This window comes from Talpa europaea, assembly GCF_964194135.1.
Source record: "Talpa europaea genome assembly, chromosome: 7".
Taxonomy (NCBI): Eukaryota; Metazoa; Chordata; class Mammalia; order Eulipotyphla; family Talpidae; genus Talpa; species Talpa europaea.
Window position 1 is genome coordinate 21775497 of NC_140074.1, and position 17542 is coordinate 21793038.

The following is a 17542-nucleotide window of genomic DNA, read 5'->3' on the forward strand; positions in this document are numbered from 1 at the left end:
TTGTCTCCTGACCTTATAATGTCAGATCCACCAAATCTGGCCTTTACCTCATCCACTAAACATAATTTCCTAATCCACCCCAAACTGTCCTTTAAAGGTTGTCTTGGGGCTCAAATGAGACTATATGACATATGCACACATGTTTGTGCATGCGCACACACACACACACACACACACTTGCTTTTAAAGAGTCAAGCAGCCTTGTTTGCATAAAATATAGGGTCTTCATCCATTTGGGTTCTTATTTCATTTTCTGGGCTCATGTAGTCATTCATTCACAAAACACATTCCTGTGCAGGATATGAGTGGACACCCCCTTGAGAATATTTTCTTTGACAGGTTCCCCAGCAGAGATAAGTTTTAGAGGAACATTAGCTGCTCTTTGCCCCAGCCTAGTTCACTTCCTGAAAGCCATCTTATTTTTTTTAATTTATATTTTTTATTTATATCTTTAACATCATTGTGTATTGCCTGTAAAATTCCCACTACCAATTCACTCGTGAACCATCGCCATAGTCCCTCGTGCTTTCCTCTCCCTTTACTTCCCCCTCCCTCACAGAATGTCTCTGATTTATGGTTGCCTTCTAAATTTGTTGTTGTTGTTATTTTTCCTGATCCCTTATTTGGTTTCGCCTATATTCCTCCTATATGTGAAACCATTTGATATTTTTCTTTCTCCTTCTGGCTTATTTCACTGAGCATGATCCCTTCTAGCTCCATCCATGTTGCTGCAAATGGCATGAGTTTATCTTTTTTAATTGCTGAATAGTATTCCATTGTGTATATGTACCACGTCTTCTTGATCCAGTCATCTATTTTTGGGCATTTGGGTTTTTCCATAGCTTACCTATTGTAAATAGTGCTGCGGTAAACATAGGGGAGCAGGTATCTTTTTTAATTAATGTTTTTGTGTCCTTTGCATAGATTCCTAAAAGTAGAATTGCCAGGTCGTATGGTAGCTTCATGTTTAGTAGCTTGAGGAACATCCATACAGCTTTTAATGGTGGTTGGAGCAGTTTGCACTGCCACCAGCAGTGCAGGAGAGTTCCTTTTTCTGCATATCCTCACCAACATTTGTTGTTGCCTGCTTTTTTTAATGTGTGCCAATGTCACTGGTGTAAGGTGGTATCGCCTTGTGGTTTTGATTTGCATTTCCCTGATTATAAGGGATGTTGGATATTTTTTCATATACCTGTTGGCCATTTGCATTTCCTCTTTGGAGAAGTGTCTTTTTAGCTCTTCTACCCATTTTTTGACTGGATTGTTTACTTTGTTTTTGTTGAGTCGTGAGCTCTTTGTAGATTTTTGTGATCAGTCCCTTATCAGTTATATTGTATGCAAAACTTTTCTCCCAATCAGTAGGGTGTGTCTTTGTTTTGGTTAGTGTCTCTTGCTGTACAGAACCTTTTTAGTTTGATGTAATCCCACTTGCTTATCTTTTTCTTTACTTTCTTTGTTTTGGGATGTGTCTTTAAAGATGTTACTGAGATGTATGTCATGTAGTTTTTTGCCTGTAGTTTCTTCTATATATTTTTTGTGGTTTCGGGTCTTATATTCAGGTCTTTTATCCATTTTGAGTTGGTTTTTGTGCATGGTGTGAGGTAGTAGCACAGCTTCATTCTTTTGCAAATAGCAGTCCAGTTTTCCCAGCATCATTTATTGAACAAACTGTCCTTGTTCCACTGCATATTCTTTGCTCCTTTGTCAAAGATTGCCCATATATATATGGGTTTATTTCTGGGTTTTCTATTTAATTCCATTGGTCTCTGTGCCTGTTTTGTTTCCAGTATCATACTTTGTAGCATAGTTTGAAATCAGGGAGTATGATACCTCCATTCTCCTTTTTAGTCAGGAAAGCTTTGGTTATTTGAGTTTTTGTTTTTCATTTGAGTGTTTCTCTTCTCCTCCCTGGGTCACTTTATTGTATGCTTTTTTGATGTTGTTTAATGCTCAGTTCATCCAAGGGTAGAAACTCAGCTGTGCTGACCCAATGGCTGCCAATAATTTAGCACCAGTTCTCTCTGCCTGGGAAGAAACCACAGAATTCACCCAGGCCACAAATTGGGGTCCAGGAGAACATCCAAGTTCTTCTCTAGCCAGCATGCATCCATTCTGTATACCGGTGTTTTGTCATCTTCATTTCTAAGATCTTCCTGCCATTTTGTCTTTTGTGTGTTGAGAACCCTCTTGATGGAAAATGTTGATATAAATCCACCTACCTTACATAATGAAGAGGGATCCAAGAGTTGAAGCCATATACCTTTGCCTTTCACAGGCTTCATCCCCTGTAGAGAAACTGAAGACAGGGTAGTTGAAGTTGCAGAGTTAGAAAACTACAGAGCAAGGACTCATAGACATAGTATTGAAGGCAGCTAGGCTGAGGAAGATTAACGCAGCACTATTAAATAGGCATTTAATTCAGCCCAGCAACATTTAAACACTTACAGAATGCCAGGAGCTCTGCTGGGTGCTGTAATTAACAAAATGAACATGATGATTCTGATTCCAAAATATGACGATTCTGCCCTAAAGACCAGAAAGCAAGTGTTTGATGAGCATGGAACAGAAGTGTGTATATACCTGGAACATAGACAGAGGAGGAAGTGACTTTCACTGGAGTTGGGGTGGGGAGTAGGAGGGCATACAGGAATGCTGCTTGCAAGGGGTAACCTCAAAATTGGGTTCTGAAGTATTAAATATATCAGAGGCCTAATAAAAGCCCAACTGAAAAGATAGCATTATGGAATTTAGATGTGTTGTATTTTTGTTTTGTGTTTCAAACGGCTTATCCTGCTAGCCATGTGAAGACAGATGAAAAGTGCAGGAGTAGACAGCAGGTTAGGGGAACAAAAGTTCAAATAAAACTATTGCAGTAGCCTTGTCAAGGCTTCAGATTAAGGGTCAGTGGGAATAGAACAAAATAGAAGTGAGGCTATTTAGGGATGGAATTGATAGCCCTTCATGAATGGTGGGCCATGGAAGCATAAGCATCACTTTAGTCCCTGTGCTAAGATCTTAGTCACATGTCATATGATGACATTCACATTTCTGTGGAAAAAACTGGTGGGCTTGTCTAGACATGTAGCCTTGTGAGTCCTTTCAATAAAAGGAGGCATCAGAAGAAGAGAATGGAATGTTTTTCCACTTTAAGACTGAGTAGGGCCTCCCTGGTGGTGCCAGGGGTTAAGACGCAACCTATGAAGCTGTTCACAGCCACTGCAGCATGAATTCGATCCCCCACCAGGGAGCTACCCACATGGTGCAGCAGACCCCTCCTGTCTCATCCGCTGCTCTCTTCAGCAGTGTGCTTTAGTCAATCTGTCTGTTCTGCTCCCCACTCTGTCTCTGATGAATCCTCTCACTCCCCACACCTGTACCCCAGTTCTTGTATACATAAATAAATAAATCTTTAAGAAAAAAAAATAAGACTGAGTAGTAAATGTTTTTGTATCGCTTCTGCTTCCAAATCCAGTAAAACTAATCAGAAAGTACCTTTTGTAGACAGTCTTTCCAATTTACAGAGATGCAAAAATGTATCCAAGACATTTAGAGATGTCACTAGTGAAAATGTTAGCTTCCTAATCTCCTAATTACATAAAAATTTGTTAAGAAGATGTAGTAGAACCTTTCTATTAGAAGAGCTCAAATAGATTTTCTGAAATAACAAATAAATTTCAAATGTCACATGCATGGTATCTGATATTACATGTTCTTTACAGTTTAAACCATATTATTTCATTACCTTCAACAATATTATTTTCTCCCCTGAAACTCCAACTGGAAAGGAAAATACCAGAAAAAAATTGAATATTCAGGCAGAGTCCTGAATTGGAGCACAGAGGCAGTAGTAATGACAATAACAGAAATAACTAACATTTATTAAATACTCTGTGCCAAACACTGTGCTAAGCAGTTTATATAAATTGACCCATTTAATTTTTAATTCAATCCTATAGAAGGTGAACTTCTGTTATAAGCATTTTACATATAAGATCACTGAAAATTAGAGTAGTTAAATAATTTGCACAAGACTCAGAAGTAATTGATAGAACCAATTCAAATCCAGATTTTTTTGAATCTCAGAATTCTTCTTAATCACTGGACAATATCATTTTCCAAACAGCTGGAGTCCCTTTTGAACTTTGAAAATTAAAACTTGAAGATCTTTATATTATCTACTTTCCTAAGTTGTACATTCTTTAAATAATACCTGATGTCTGGTCTATGATGGTCATAGACTGCCTTTGGCATGACCTAAATGACCATTATTTTTGTCATTCTTATTCTTTAATCTGTTGCTCCTCCAATATAAATGTGTGAAAGAACATTAGAAAAAGTTTCCAATTTTGTGTGATCACCTACTGTGACTTACTATATTAGCCTGGGCACCTATCACTCACTGGGCTTTGGTCCAGTCATAGAATGATGCTTCCCATATGAACACTTTCAATGCTCTGTCCATCCCATAAAACCTCTGACAACAACATAGTAAGGGAGTTCTAGAATTAACCCCATTTTACAGTTGAGGAAACAAAGACTTTGCAAGACTGAATATATACTGCAAAGTCACACAACTAGTAAGAAGTGAATTCTGAACCTATATCTATTGACTCCAAAACCTATGCTATGCTACAAGATCCTATTCAACATTATGGTGTTACGGTCTCCTAATATCAACCAAATTAACTCTTATTTTGTGAAGATCAGAATACTATTTATAGGTGTTTATTTGAAGCATATATTATGATTTATTTGAAGGAAAATCAGTAGATGCTTTAAAGTCCCAATAACACCTACAGTATATTTAATGTGCCAACTATGTGTTATGTGACCTTTCTCCCCACAACCCTATGAAACTATTGTTCCCATTTACATTGATGTGGGAAGTGAGTGTCAAAAGAGTTAAGTAACCTGCCTGGGGTCTCACGACCTGTAAGTATCAGAGCCAGCGGTCCACCCAAGGTCTGTTGAGCTCCAAACTACAAATATTCCAGTTATCATGCTATGTCACCACTTGCTTTTCACCATTCTTTTGGGAAAAAGAAAAAAAACCTTCTGACAAAAGTATCTTAACATTGTTATTGTTTTTATTTTATTATTTTTTTAAAGATTTATTAATTAATTTATTTATTTATTTATTTATTTATTTATTTATTTATTTATTTACACAAGCACTGGGTGCAGTCAGAAGCGCGGGAGGGTGAGAGAATTCACCAGAGCCAGAGCGGGGAGCAGAGCAGGCAGACTGACGAAATACACTGCTGAGGGGAACAGTGGGTGGCAGGAGAGGTCTGTGCACCATGTGGGACCCTCGCCGGTGGTGGGGGATCAAACTGGCGCTGAAGAGGCTGCTGGCAGCTTCGCAACCCAGTGCTCAACTGCTGCACCGCCGGGGAGGCCCTGTTGTTGTTTTTAATTATTCAATCTAAAAGATACTCGGGCCTCCCCAGTGGTGCAGCGGTTGAGCGCTGGGTTGCGAAACTGCCTGAGGCCTCTGCGGCGCCAGTTCGATCCCCGGCTGTTCCCCGGCCACCGGAGGAGGGTCCCACATGGCGCACAGACCTCTCCTGCCGCCCGCTGCTCCCCTCAGCAGTGTACTTCGGTCCTTCTGCCTGCTCTGCTCCCCCCTCTGGCTCTGGTGAATTCTCTCACCCTCCCGCGCTTCTGACTGTACCCAGTGCATGTATAAACAAAAACAAACAAACAAACAAATAAATAAAACATGCCTCTATAAAAAAAAAAGAATGTTTTAAAAAAATTAAAAAATAAAAGATACTCATAAAATCCAGGACATTTTTTTTTCATCACTCCATATTGGGGATGATGCTGTTCTAGCTCGCTCATTGTTGTTCTTTAAAAATTCTTTCCAAGAAAAAGAAAAATACCGGATGGTCTCACTCATAGCAGGAATCTAGAAAACTTAAATAAGGGACCAGGAAAATGAATAACTATAAGAAAGTGAAAATCAAAATCAACAAAAAACCAGAGACACTATTTAAGGGGTGGGGGGTGGGAGGGGAGGAATTGGGGTCAGAATGGGGGGGTTGCAATTGTATGGGGAATATAAAAATAAAATTTATTATTAAAAAAAATAAAAATAAAAATTCTTTCCAGAAACCTGCTTGCTCTAGCCTGCATTTTCCCCTTCCCAGCCCACCTCAAAGGGAAAGCAGCAGAACAGCACATCCAGGTTCCATTTTTCTTGCTTGAACATTGAAAGCATGTAAATTACAGTGAAATATGGCCTGAGTCAGCTCCTCACAGGACAGAAATCAGTAACCATTGATATTGCTAAGCAACACCACAGAGAAGCAATGCTACAAATTAGGTGACAAATTTGTAAGAAGTCAGAGTATCTGGGGACTTGCTTGGGCATTTTATTATGAACCATCTGGATGATCCACAATAATGGCCACACATAATTATTCACTGTGCAGAGATAATAATTCCCATATAATTATATGGCACCTGCCTCTGTGATCCTAACCTGCCTTTCATAACCTTCCCCTGTATTTTCTATAGTCTAGATACTTCCCTGAAAAATAATTGGAAAGTTATACCTGAGGGAAATGTCCATTCCTTTCCCCAAATAAAATTTAAAACAAATGAAAATAAAACTACTCTTAGTTTGTATGATGGCCAAACCAGCTCGGCAAGAACATGCATGAAGAGTTAGTCCTGGGGTCATCTCAGCTGAGTCAGCCTGACATGGACTCCACTTTTGTGGTCCCAGAGGAACTTGAGATCATGAGTCTCAGCCTGTCCCTAAGTCAGAGATGAGCACACTACGGTCCACCTACAACATCTGAGAGATATAATCTTTGAGAAGACAAGAAAGTGAACCGGAGTACTTGACCTTCTGCATAAGTATTGCCTAACAAGAACACTACCCAATTCCATCAGTCTAGTTGCTCTCATTCACTTATTTAACAAATAGTTATACAATCTGATTTCAAAGCAAAGGTTACATTGATGAACCAAATATTCCTCGAATGCTTTGTTTTTTAATTTGGAATTGGTTGCCAATATTTAAAAAATCAGAAATTTTCACAAAATTCCAAATATCTGGCTTTCCTTAATCAGAAGCTCTGTCAACACTGTATCTGCATTCTCTCTCACTGAAATTCCCAGGCGTTGGTTCCACTGGTGATTTATAAGAATACCCGCCATGTAACAGGCATAGCATGCTCCAGGATGCTGGATCTTGCTGATTGCTCATTGTGCTGCAAATGTGGCATCCATACTTCCCAGGGGCTGGGGCCTCAGAAAATTATCAGCAGATGGACATCAACAAGAAAGTACTTGTGGAGAGTGAGGGAGACAAAAATGGCAGCAAAAAACAAGCCTGTGCACCTGGATGTCCAGGAAGCTCAAAAACAGAGAGTTTTTCATGAAGGGGCTAGAGTCACAGGGCATGAAAATAGAAAATCAGGTGATAAATTTCTGAGAGGTAGCCACATGAGTATGTTCATAAATCCTATTTGAAACTCAATAGCTGACAGAGGATTTCCCACAAGTTCAGCCCTTTCTTTTCACTTAACAAAGTTCTTACCTTGCTTCCACAAGCCTAAGTGAGAGGTTTTAATCTCATAGAAAAAAAAGAAGTACTCATTAGCATAGTTTTGGAAGAGCAGGATGTGAAAAAGAACTACATGGGGAGAAATCATCTCTGTTAACACGTATGACATATGTGTCACCGCATGTTGGGTGCAGCTGTCCCCAGGCAGACATGTACAAACTTAAGAGCCTCTTAAGGAAGTTTCACACATGAATGTCAATCCCACACAGCATCTTAAGCAATGAGTCAGTACTTTGAAAGCTTTTTTTGACTGATATTTTGAATTTAAAAGTTAAAATATTCCTTTCCTTCTGACTTGAGTAAGAAGTGGGAATTCGTGGTTGTTTCCTCATTTAACCTCAATCTCAAAGTTTTTTTAAGTTAAAAAAATAACTTGCATTGACATGAGCCTTTGATATAAAACAATAATGACCACAGAAATCCTTTTAATGGAAAGTAATTAATTTTAATGGCCCATGCAGACTTTTTTGAGGTGAAATCAAACAATAATCTTAAAATTGGACTGTATTAGAAAATATCTTTTAGCTTAGAATTCATGTTTTTTTGATGAGAATCTTTCACATGAGGAAACAAGAAAAAGATTACTCAGCAAGATTCTCTGCAAGAATTTTAAGTATTGGATAGATCTGCAAGTAAAAGTGCTATGTGGGATTGGGAGTAGGATGGGAAATTATAAGTACTCAATGGCCATGCCACCCATTCACAAAACTTCAAAACAGACTATTTTACCCAATAATAAAAACAAATTCTTGAATTAAAAAAAAATACCTTCAGGCTAAAATGTTAACACAGCAAAACATGGTTCTGGGAGTTAGCCAGCACAGCCTTTGCTAAAATGAAGATTTTTCTTTTGACAAACTTCCTTGTGTTTAAGAAGTCTGGGGGGGTTGTTGATGTGCACTTGTCAAGTATAGACATTGACATTGGTGCCCACCCACAGTTTGAATGGAATTTAACTACCTCTTGCTGGGCTGATGAGCTAGATGTTCCTGTTGGACTTTTGGCAGAGATAATGGGTACCAGTTATTAAGAATGTCCATGACACCCCAATATAGTGCTTTGTATATAGACTCTCATCTAATTTTCTGAAAACCCACCTGAGAATAGGTACTTATTGCTCTTTTTCTCAGTTGACAGAAGAAGAGATGGAGGCTTAGGAAGGATCACACAGTTCATAGGTAGTTGAGCCAAGCTTTGAATTAGCTGCCTTGTCTGTCTCACACAGAAACACTCTGAACCTTAGCAGTGATTTTATTTATTTTTTTTTTTTAATAGAGGCATGTTTTTTATTTTTATTTATTTATTTATTATGTTTGTTTGTTTTGTTTATACATGCACTGGGTACAGTCAGAAGCGCGGGAGGGTGAGAGAATTCACCAGAGCCAGAGTGGGGAGCAGAGCAGGCAGAAGGACTGAAGTACACTGCTGAGGGGAGCAGCGGGTGGCAGGAGAGGTCTGCGCACCATGTGGGATCCTCCTCCGGTGGCCGGGGAGCAGCCGGGGATCGAACCGGCGCAGCAGAGGCCGCGGGCAGCTTCGCAACCCAGCGCTCAACCGCTGCGCCACTGGGGAGGCCCAGCAGTGATTTTAAAATACCAACAGTGGAGAAATTTCAGCAACAGAGACTGCCTCCCTGACTTCAGCAAGTCCAGGGAAGTTCGACAAACTAAAACATTTTAAACTCAGTCATCTGGAAGTCATACATTTGCATAATTTATTTAGGAAATGTAAGGAGAGTGCCTGATATGAGAAAAGCACTGTTCTAGATTGTTAGGAAGAATCTAAAGACGGCTAGGTAGACATCTGCCTCTGACATATGGACAGCCTAGTTGAAGGGGCAAGCTTGGTGCAGATGTTGGAAGGGAACATGCCCACGTCCCCTGCTGGAACACAGTGGCTGGCTGAGTCTGCTTCCACATCCTGCTCACATGGTCGTGGTCCATGTTCTGACATTCCCCACAGATCTGAAAGTAGAAGAGCAGGACTGATTAAATGATTTCTTTTAAATACTGTCCCCGACATAGGAGAATATCTGTTGTTCAACAACAAATATCTATCTAAATCCTCTCTACATAATGTTGCATTTGTTTTAGCAGACCTATGTAAAATATCAGGTTCTCTAAATGCTCTGCCCCATGTCCCACGGATTCTTCATCACTCTTCTCCCTTTTTAAAAAATTTATTTATATATTTTTACATAAGTGTTCATTTTTGTCCAAGTTTGATTTCTCCTCTCAGGTGCAATCCCATAAAATTACCACCACCAAGACACCCATGAACCATCACCATAATCTCTTAAAGAAGAAGAAATCTTAAAAAGCCATCTTTCACTCTTTTTTAGGGTGCTTTGTTGGTGAAAGTGCCCATTATTGATTGCTTCATGGGTGTCATTATCTCATCTACTCTATACCACTGCGTTCTGAGACTGACACAATTAAGCTCCTTTACAGTGGAAAACAACAAGTCTCAGAAAGGTGAACAATTTGCTCAAAGTCACACAACTAATAAATTGCTGATCTTGGGTTCACACCTATACCCTTGACTCCAAAGTCCATGTTCTTAACTTCCATTCCTACTGAAAACAGTCCTTCCACAAGCATGATGTAATCTAGTCTCCACACACACCTCTTTGATAGGTAATAGGTAGCCTACCAGGAAACTACCTGTATTGATAAAGCCCTAATTTTTAGGTATTCACATGTAGTTCAAACCATTACCAAAAATAAAGCAGTTCTTTGTTTAAAAAAAAAAAAATAAGCAATGTAATAATATTTTTCCAGAAGCCAACACTTAAGTGATAAATGCTTGTTTTCATTGATTTCCCTACCTCTATTTTTCCTTCTAAGAAAATGAACTCAGCACAGATGCTTCCATTGATTTTCTGTTTTATACATCAGAATTTTGAGGCCTGAAATGTGATAAATAATTTTCCTGATGCTTCTATCTGGAGAGATTGGCTAAAAAGGGAGTTGAGAGTGCCAAAGGCCTCAAAAGTAAAACTGAGAAAGTTGCTGTTGGAAGAAGAGGTCTGTGTCCAGGCCCTTCTTAAGAAAGGAAGAAATGAGGAGCTCAAAATACTAGTTCTTATCCACAAATTCTTTGAGATGGAAAACATGACCCTCCCCTTGACCTGTCAGATATGGGTGTTGCTGACAAGACCTGATGGATGTTGAGAGAATAATGATGAAAGGTTCAACCCTGCTAGAGATCTGGGTCCTTGGGTGTGTGTAGCCCCAGCCATGCAGGTGGCACAAGAGCAAGTGTGGCCCCCCCAAAGGGCAGCATTCATGATGGGCTTACAGGCTCATCTCACACCAAGCACTGGGATCTGGAGTTTTTTCTTAAGCTATGTAGACGTCTTAGAGAAACATTACAGAGAAAAGACACCAAGTGGGATCCTCCATGGTATTCCCTGGTGATTCATCTCTCTTCCCATCTGGCTGCATCTTGCTCAGTTGACATAATGACACTTCTGGATAGTGTGAAACAGCACTCACTTGAACTCCCTCACTCCCTCCTTCCTATGCCAAAGAAACTCCACCTGGACTAGGCACAGTTTGAGTCCTAACCCAATGATGCTAGCCAAGCCTTGGTTATTCTCTATGGGAGTGTGCTCACTGGAGGCCACGTCCCCATGCAGGTGAGTTTTCACTCATGCCTCTGACACCCTCTCAGGCCACAGTGGCCACGGCTACTTTCCATCAGGTGTCCCTGGTCTGTAGGACGCCAGTAAGGTGCGTGATGTGCTCTGGCTTACATGTGTGTGTTGCGTTTGTTTTGGTGTCATGTCAGACCCCTTTTGCACCTTCTGAAGCCCAGCTTAGGGAATAGAGCAGCTGACTCTTAGAGATTCTGCCCCGGACGCTGAGCTGACCACCTCACAGCATTGGAGTGCGGAGTTTACTGTCTCACCGCCTGTGCTATCCGTGTTAAAAACTATACCCTAGCAGGCAGATTTCTCTCTAATCCTTTTCTGTTTTGCCTTTAGTCTACCACAAACATGGTTCCCTTCATGTCACCAGGCAAATAGTGTTTCCTCCCTCTCTTCCCTCTCTCTGCTTTAAGTTGCCACAGCATCTATTATTATTCACCTTCCGCTGCTCTATTCCTTCTCTTCCACCATCTTGAATTTAGCCTCATTATTGGTGTGTTCTGTCCAGTTCTTGTCTCTCTGTCCTTTTCATCATCCACAGAAGCAGCTAAGAAGCAGCCTAGGCATTGCCACAGCAGCAGGAATGTGAGTTTTGACATGAATAGTTTCAACTCCACTATGTAAAAGAAGGATAATTAAGGAGTATGATTTTATTTCTTCATACCTGTTTCCTCAAAAGATCAGGAAAAGAATAGTCACATCTGCCACCAGCAGATGTTTGACAGTTGGGATGGATATGTGAAAGCAGGTGTGTATACACAGAGAGGTTGCCTCTAAAAAAGACATCCATAAAAATGTAATGGTATGTCTTCACTGTGTAGAATTTGGTTTTATCCAACTTTGCAAACACAGAGCCTCCTGTGTTCTGATTCTTGAGCAAATAACGCCAGCTGATTTTTCTACTGTCTTACCCCAGGTAAGAAATAGAGGTTACAAAAAAATTAGTTGACTAATAAAATTCATCAGTGTATTGCAAGGTCATACACATACACAAATGCATATATTACGTATGTAAAGAGTATTTAATATTTATAAAGGTATTTCAGTTCTTTAAGAATTCCAAACTTGTGCAGCATCATATATATATATACACATGAGACCACTGTTCTTAAAATACCAGAAAAAAATTATTTTCCACTAAAGGTAATCCTTGGAAGTCATACAATTATTTTCTTGTTACATAAAATTCAAATTTCTCATTGAAGCGCTTGCATCCTTTATCACGTACCTAACAAAATCCAGAATAGGCAGGTTTTTGCAGAGAGCATAACAATGGGGTGATTTTTCTCCTCAAGACATAATTTTGTATCAATGTGTTAAAATAGCTTAGGGTAAAATTTTAGGTGTATGGAAGGAATATATATATATATGGAGAGAGAGAGAGAGAGAGGGCATGTAATACAAATATAAAACAGAAGAATAATGTCTTTTAAGCTAGATCCTTCATTCTGCACTAAAAACCCATCAATTACTAGTTGAGTCATGTGTGAATTTCTGGTGACTGCCCATGTTAATGGGCCCTGGAATCATTCTGCAGAATCCCAGGAATCTCTCTTAAGTCTAATTAATTTCTTAAAGTTTATTGGGAGAGCATTGTTATGACCACAGAAAAATATTTTTAGCCTCCTCACAATATTGCTGAAAACAATCTGGAATTCTCATATGAACAAGAATAAAAGTTCCTATTTTAGAAGTGAAGTAAGAAAAACAGAAATGGTACATCCCCACCTCTTCTCTCACTCAACCCGAGCTGCCACTCTCACCAGCTGACTCAGAACAGCTCGCTTCCTGCCAGTGGTTTTCCTTCCAGCTGAGTCCTTGGGTGGTCTGCACACAGAGGGGGGCTGCTGAACACCCCTGTCCTCTGCCTTCTACACAGCAGCAGAGGATGCCTCGATCTGGGTACTGCGGCTACTCTGTCACCTGTCTGCACCAGGCAGTCTCCCCTGGAATTATGCCTCCCTTTTCCTCCCAGAGAAAGCTGCACCTTTCACAGCTCTTCCAAGCATGCTGCACCCGTGGTATTAATTAATTAATAAAAGATAAGAAGTGAAAGAGAAGTTTAGAACCTGGTTTTTTTCATTTCTGGTTTTCCTAGGTAGCCTTCCTTCATCTCTAGGAAAGTGGTTCTGTTGGAGAAGAGCTGTGGAGCGAACTGGAACTACAGCTCCATGACAAGGAATCCCATTGCACAAGCCTCCCTGAGTCTGGGCATTGTCCTTGGCCAGCCCTTTCTCTGGAGTGTCACCTCTATAAAAAAAATCACAGGGCTAGGCTAGACCTGGTGAGAAGTTATCTTTGCCAAGTATTCTGTTTCGTCAGATGTTAAAATAACTGTGTCCTATTCTGTAATGCAGGGCACATCCTACCCCCAGTGAAATAATATATTTTAAGTGATTTCTGCAAATGGGCCGTGAAAGCTGTCTGCCACATGGCCCATGTTTGCACATCTCTATATAGTTACGATTGTGGAATTTGACAGTATAACTCTGAATCTGATTAATTAAGAATGTGTAAAAACAAAGTTCTTGCATTACAGCTCGTTCCTTATCTTTGTGTCTTTTACTGTGATGTTGTAGAACTTGGATCATATGGAAAACTAAAATATTATGACACAATGACTGAAGAAGGTAAGAATGATTTTAGAATTGTATGCATTGGCTTTTTTTTTTTCATTTTTGATGTCTGTTGCTTGCCCATTTTTTTAAATCTTTTTTTCTTCTTTGCATGACTTCAGTGACATTGTGTGATTTATTATTATTTCCACATTTTTTGTCTAGTTTTTGCCATCGTGTTTATTTGGAATCGGAGACATGCAATACCATGGGTAATCATGTTATTCCATTCAAACGATCCAAACCATCTCAGCTGTGTAACGCACTCCGAGAAATGGTGTCAGCAACACAAACACAAACACAGACCTACTGTGACAGCATAATTTCTTCCACATGCTCACAACATTTAAAAACACAACCAACAGTCTTCTTTTAATACGTCCTTAGTTTCGGCGGGGAGGGGCATACATTCTGCTGATACTCTGATTTGTACAAAGGAACAAGCCATCTGAAGTAACTCCTAGATGCAGAACCTGCTACTTCTGATGCAGAGGGTTGTAGGCTCCTGTCCTCAGCTCCCACGGTCCCAGTTGACTCATCCAAAAGCATTACTTTGAGATGTTGGGACCTCCTATTCCAGCCAGCAGGATTGTATATATTTGGATCCACGCTCTGTGAGATTGGGCAGATCATTTTAATCATTTCCCCTGAGTAAATGAAGTCTGGCAGACTTTTGTTTTAAAATGTATTTACTAATAAATTCCAGGCACTGTCCCAGAGAATAACCTTGGCCAGTCAGAACCACTTCTCCGAAATAAGTTCACTGTGGAGCAACAATTTGAAAAGTGTGCATTCTTGTAAGGAACCGAGTTGTCCTGTTGCCCTACCCCCCACCTCACCCCGCACATACCCCCATCCTCTTAATAATAAACACTTCAAAGTCATGAAAATATATGGAATTTTTACATGATTTATAACTGCTTTTGACAAGAAATCTAAAGGTATCCTAGAAGGGGAATCAGTTAACTGTATCCTTCAACATGAGAGAAACTCCCAAATGTGTTGCATATCTTGTTTGCAGCTTCCAGTATTTCTAAGTTGCCTTAGCTTGCCAGAGCTCTCCTCCTAGTTGCTTTGCATGCAAGATGCGGAACATCTGAGAGTCCTTGGTAAGAGGAAGCCCCTTCTCCGCCCACTTGGCTTCTGCACAGCACTGGGGCCTTGCTCTGCTGCTATCCCTGTGCTTTCCGTTAACTCTGTGGTTTTTCCTAAAGCAGCAGGCCATGATTAGGATCTCACAATGCGCCCAGGTGCAGCCCAGAACCCTGCCAGCAACTTGGGAAAATGCAGATTCTTGGTCAGTGAGAAGCCCAGGAGAAATAAGTGTCCTGTCACCCTGGGGATAGAAGGAGCAAGTCACACCTTAAAGCAGGGCACCTGGCCCAGCTGTTATTCTTATTCCACATCTTCTGACCACTTCAAATTTCACTGGTGCTTGGCTTTGAGAAGCCAAAGCTTTGGGGGACTCACAAACTTCATAATTTGATCCCTCCTCCAGGCAGCTCCCTAGTTCCTAGCTTTGTTCTCCTGGCTGGGTGGTAGGTTTGTTAGCTTCTACCTGATCTATCTTGACCCTTTACTTTCTCTCTTTACTCCATCCTGTCCTAGCTTCCTATTGCCAGGGCAGCTTCTGCCTTCCTGCTGCCCCACTTGCCACATTTCTTCCTTACTCTCTTCCTTTCTGTCCACTTCCCACATCCATCTAAGCAAATGTGGCTGTTCAGGCACGCCCTTTCTCTCCCTCCCCTACACCAAACAGTTCAAGACCACATGAAGATGCAAAACATCAATTCCAATCTGATGATACCAATTGTGCTGTCCAGGCAAGAAAAGTTAAAATCATGTCTGCAACAAGAACCATGACTGGTCCTTTGCAGGACTGTGAAATTTTGTTTGAGGACCCTAATGGGTCACCTTTGACATTTCTTACCCTTCTCTTGACTTTCCCAGCCCTTCACGCATATCCCTTTGTGCCCCATACTTAGCTGAAAATTACCCCCATTATAGTGATAGCTAATAGCAACTAAACACATTTAGCAATGTGTGTTCTATGAGAGACTAGTTTCACATGTTGCCACTAGGAATTTTGCAGCAAGCTGGAGGAAAAAGAAAGCAAGATTGATTTCATAGTTAAATAAGTAGGGGAGTTTCTGAGTTAAGTTAAATAGGTTTCTTTACTGTGTGACTTGTTGGAGCCTTCCATATGCCACTAAGCACTGAAGCATATAGTCCTCTGTAAAGATGGAGGGCAGATGCAGCAGTTCCGAGACTTCTTGATCAGGGAAACCTTTCTTCCATAGAGACACTTATAGGACGGTTAAGCTAGCACTCATCACCTGGAATAGGAACCTCTAAAAGATTTTTTTTTTAATTTTCAAAACACAAAGCAACCCTTCTCAGGCATTCATACAAAGGATACTTTGATACAGGAGGTCTCTGTGTAGCTATCTCAAATCACACCCTGTAGCAGCTGCCTCCCTTGGCAAGCCAGGCCTGGTTTAAACCTACTTCTGTGAATCCATTGAGAAGATTCACAGCCTGTCCAGTAATCTCAGAGCTGGCACAAGCCATGAATGACTTCTTCAAACTCTCAAGCACCTCTACCTTCCCATTGAAAAAATAATTATGATTTATGTCACATCCATGTTGTACAACTTAAACAAGTGTAATAAAGACAAAGATGTTGCAACGACAGCTGTGGACTAGCTAGCCTTCAGGAAACACCACCCTGCATTTAAACATTCCTTTTCACAATTTTAGAAACATGGCTAGCCCTTGAGCTAGTCCCATTATTGTTCTTTCCCATGTGACTAGTCATTAATTGTAACTCTTCCCAGGGAATTCTCTGGGTGTTGTGTGAGGTCAGCTACTTGCATGAGGCCTGGTTTGTTTCCACTAAAGTGAATCAGTGGAAAGATTGATTATATATGCCACCCCATATCCTAGGAAGAACTGAGTGATGATTGCCTAAACATAGATTATTTTCCTGCACATGTTCAACTCATTATTGTACATAGCTCCAATGTAGGAGTCATTCTGCCCGGGGCTAGAGGGAAGTGCAAGATTAAAAGGTGGACAATTTTCTCCAAGGAACTTAGAGACCAGAGGGAGAAATAAAGCAGAGTATTCCCTGGGAAGAAAGTGGTAGGTATCATAGGGGCTCAAGAGATAGGTCAGATGAAAAGGAGAGATTGCTTTAAGCTGGGGGGCAGAGTCTGTGGAGACAGTGATTTTGGAACTGGGCCCTCAAGGTACAGTAAATATGGAGAGTTTGGGGGATGAGGAATGGTTAAGTGCAGGTTTTCCAGACTGAGAAAGGAATGAAAGGATAAGGCACACCATTCTTTGCCTGGTGCTCTGTTGAGTAGGTGGAAGGTTTGATGGAGACCAGATTGTGGAAAGTTTGAACCACAGACTAAAGACAAAGGAATCGCAGAGTAAGCAACAATGAGCTATTGATTAATGTATGAACCCCTACTTGAGTACTTTACCATAAAAAGTTTATTTTTATTGAGGTCAAGTTGATGTACAGTACTATAATAAGAGTTATAAAAATAAGAGTTATGAAAATTTATTTTAATAAAATAGCTTATTCTCAGACTCTGGGAAAAAAATCATGACATTTTGGCAAAGCATGGCCTTATCCTCAGAATCCTTTTCTTCCCTTCCTTGTCTTCAGGAGCCCTTAAGTCAAAA

At 40.4% G+C, this 17542-nt stretch overlaps 1 protein-coding gene across 3 annotated transcripts in view; it reads left to right on the forward strand.

The window, feature by feature from the left end:
- Positions 1 to 17542, forward strand: part of SLC24A2 (solute carrier family 24 member 2) — a gene marked incomplete at both ends in the record, with an annotated part of 240254 nt that overhangs the window by 165703 nt on the left and 57009 nt on the right. For 2 of the 3 annotated variants that reach the window (XM_084239149.1, XM_084239147.1), the window contains one exon: positions 13811 to 13861. The exons of the other annotated variant lie outside the window; for it this stretch is intronic. In XM_084239149.1, coding sequence (XP_084095275.1) covers positions 13811 to 13861 — 51 coding nt within the window. The remainder of the gene's footprint in view (positions 1 to 13810; positions 13862 to 17542) is intronic. 3 annotated transcript variants of the gene reach the window in all.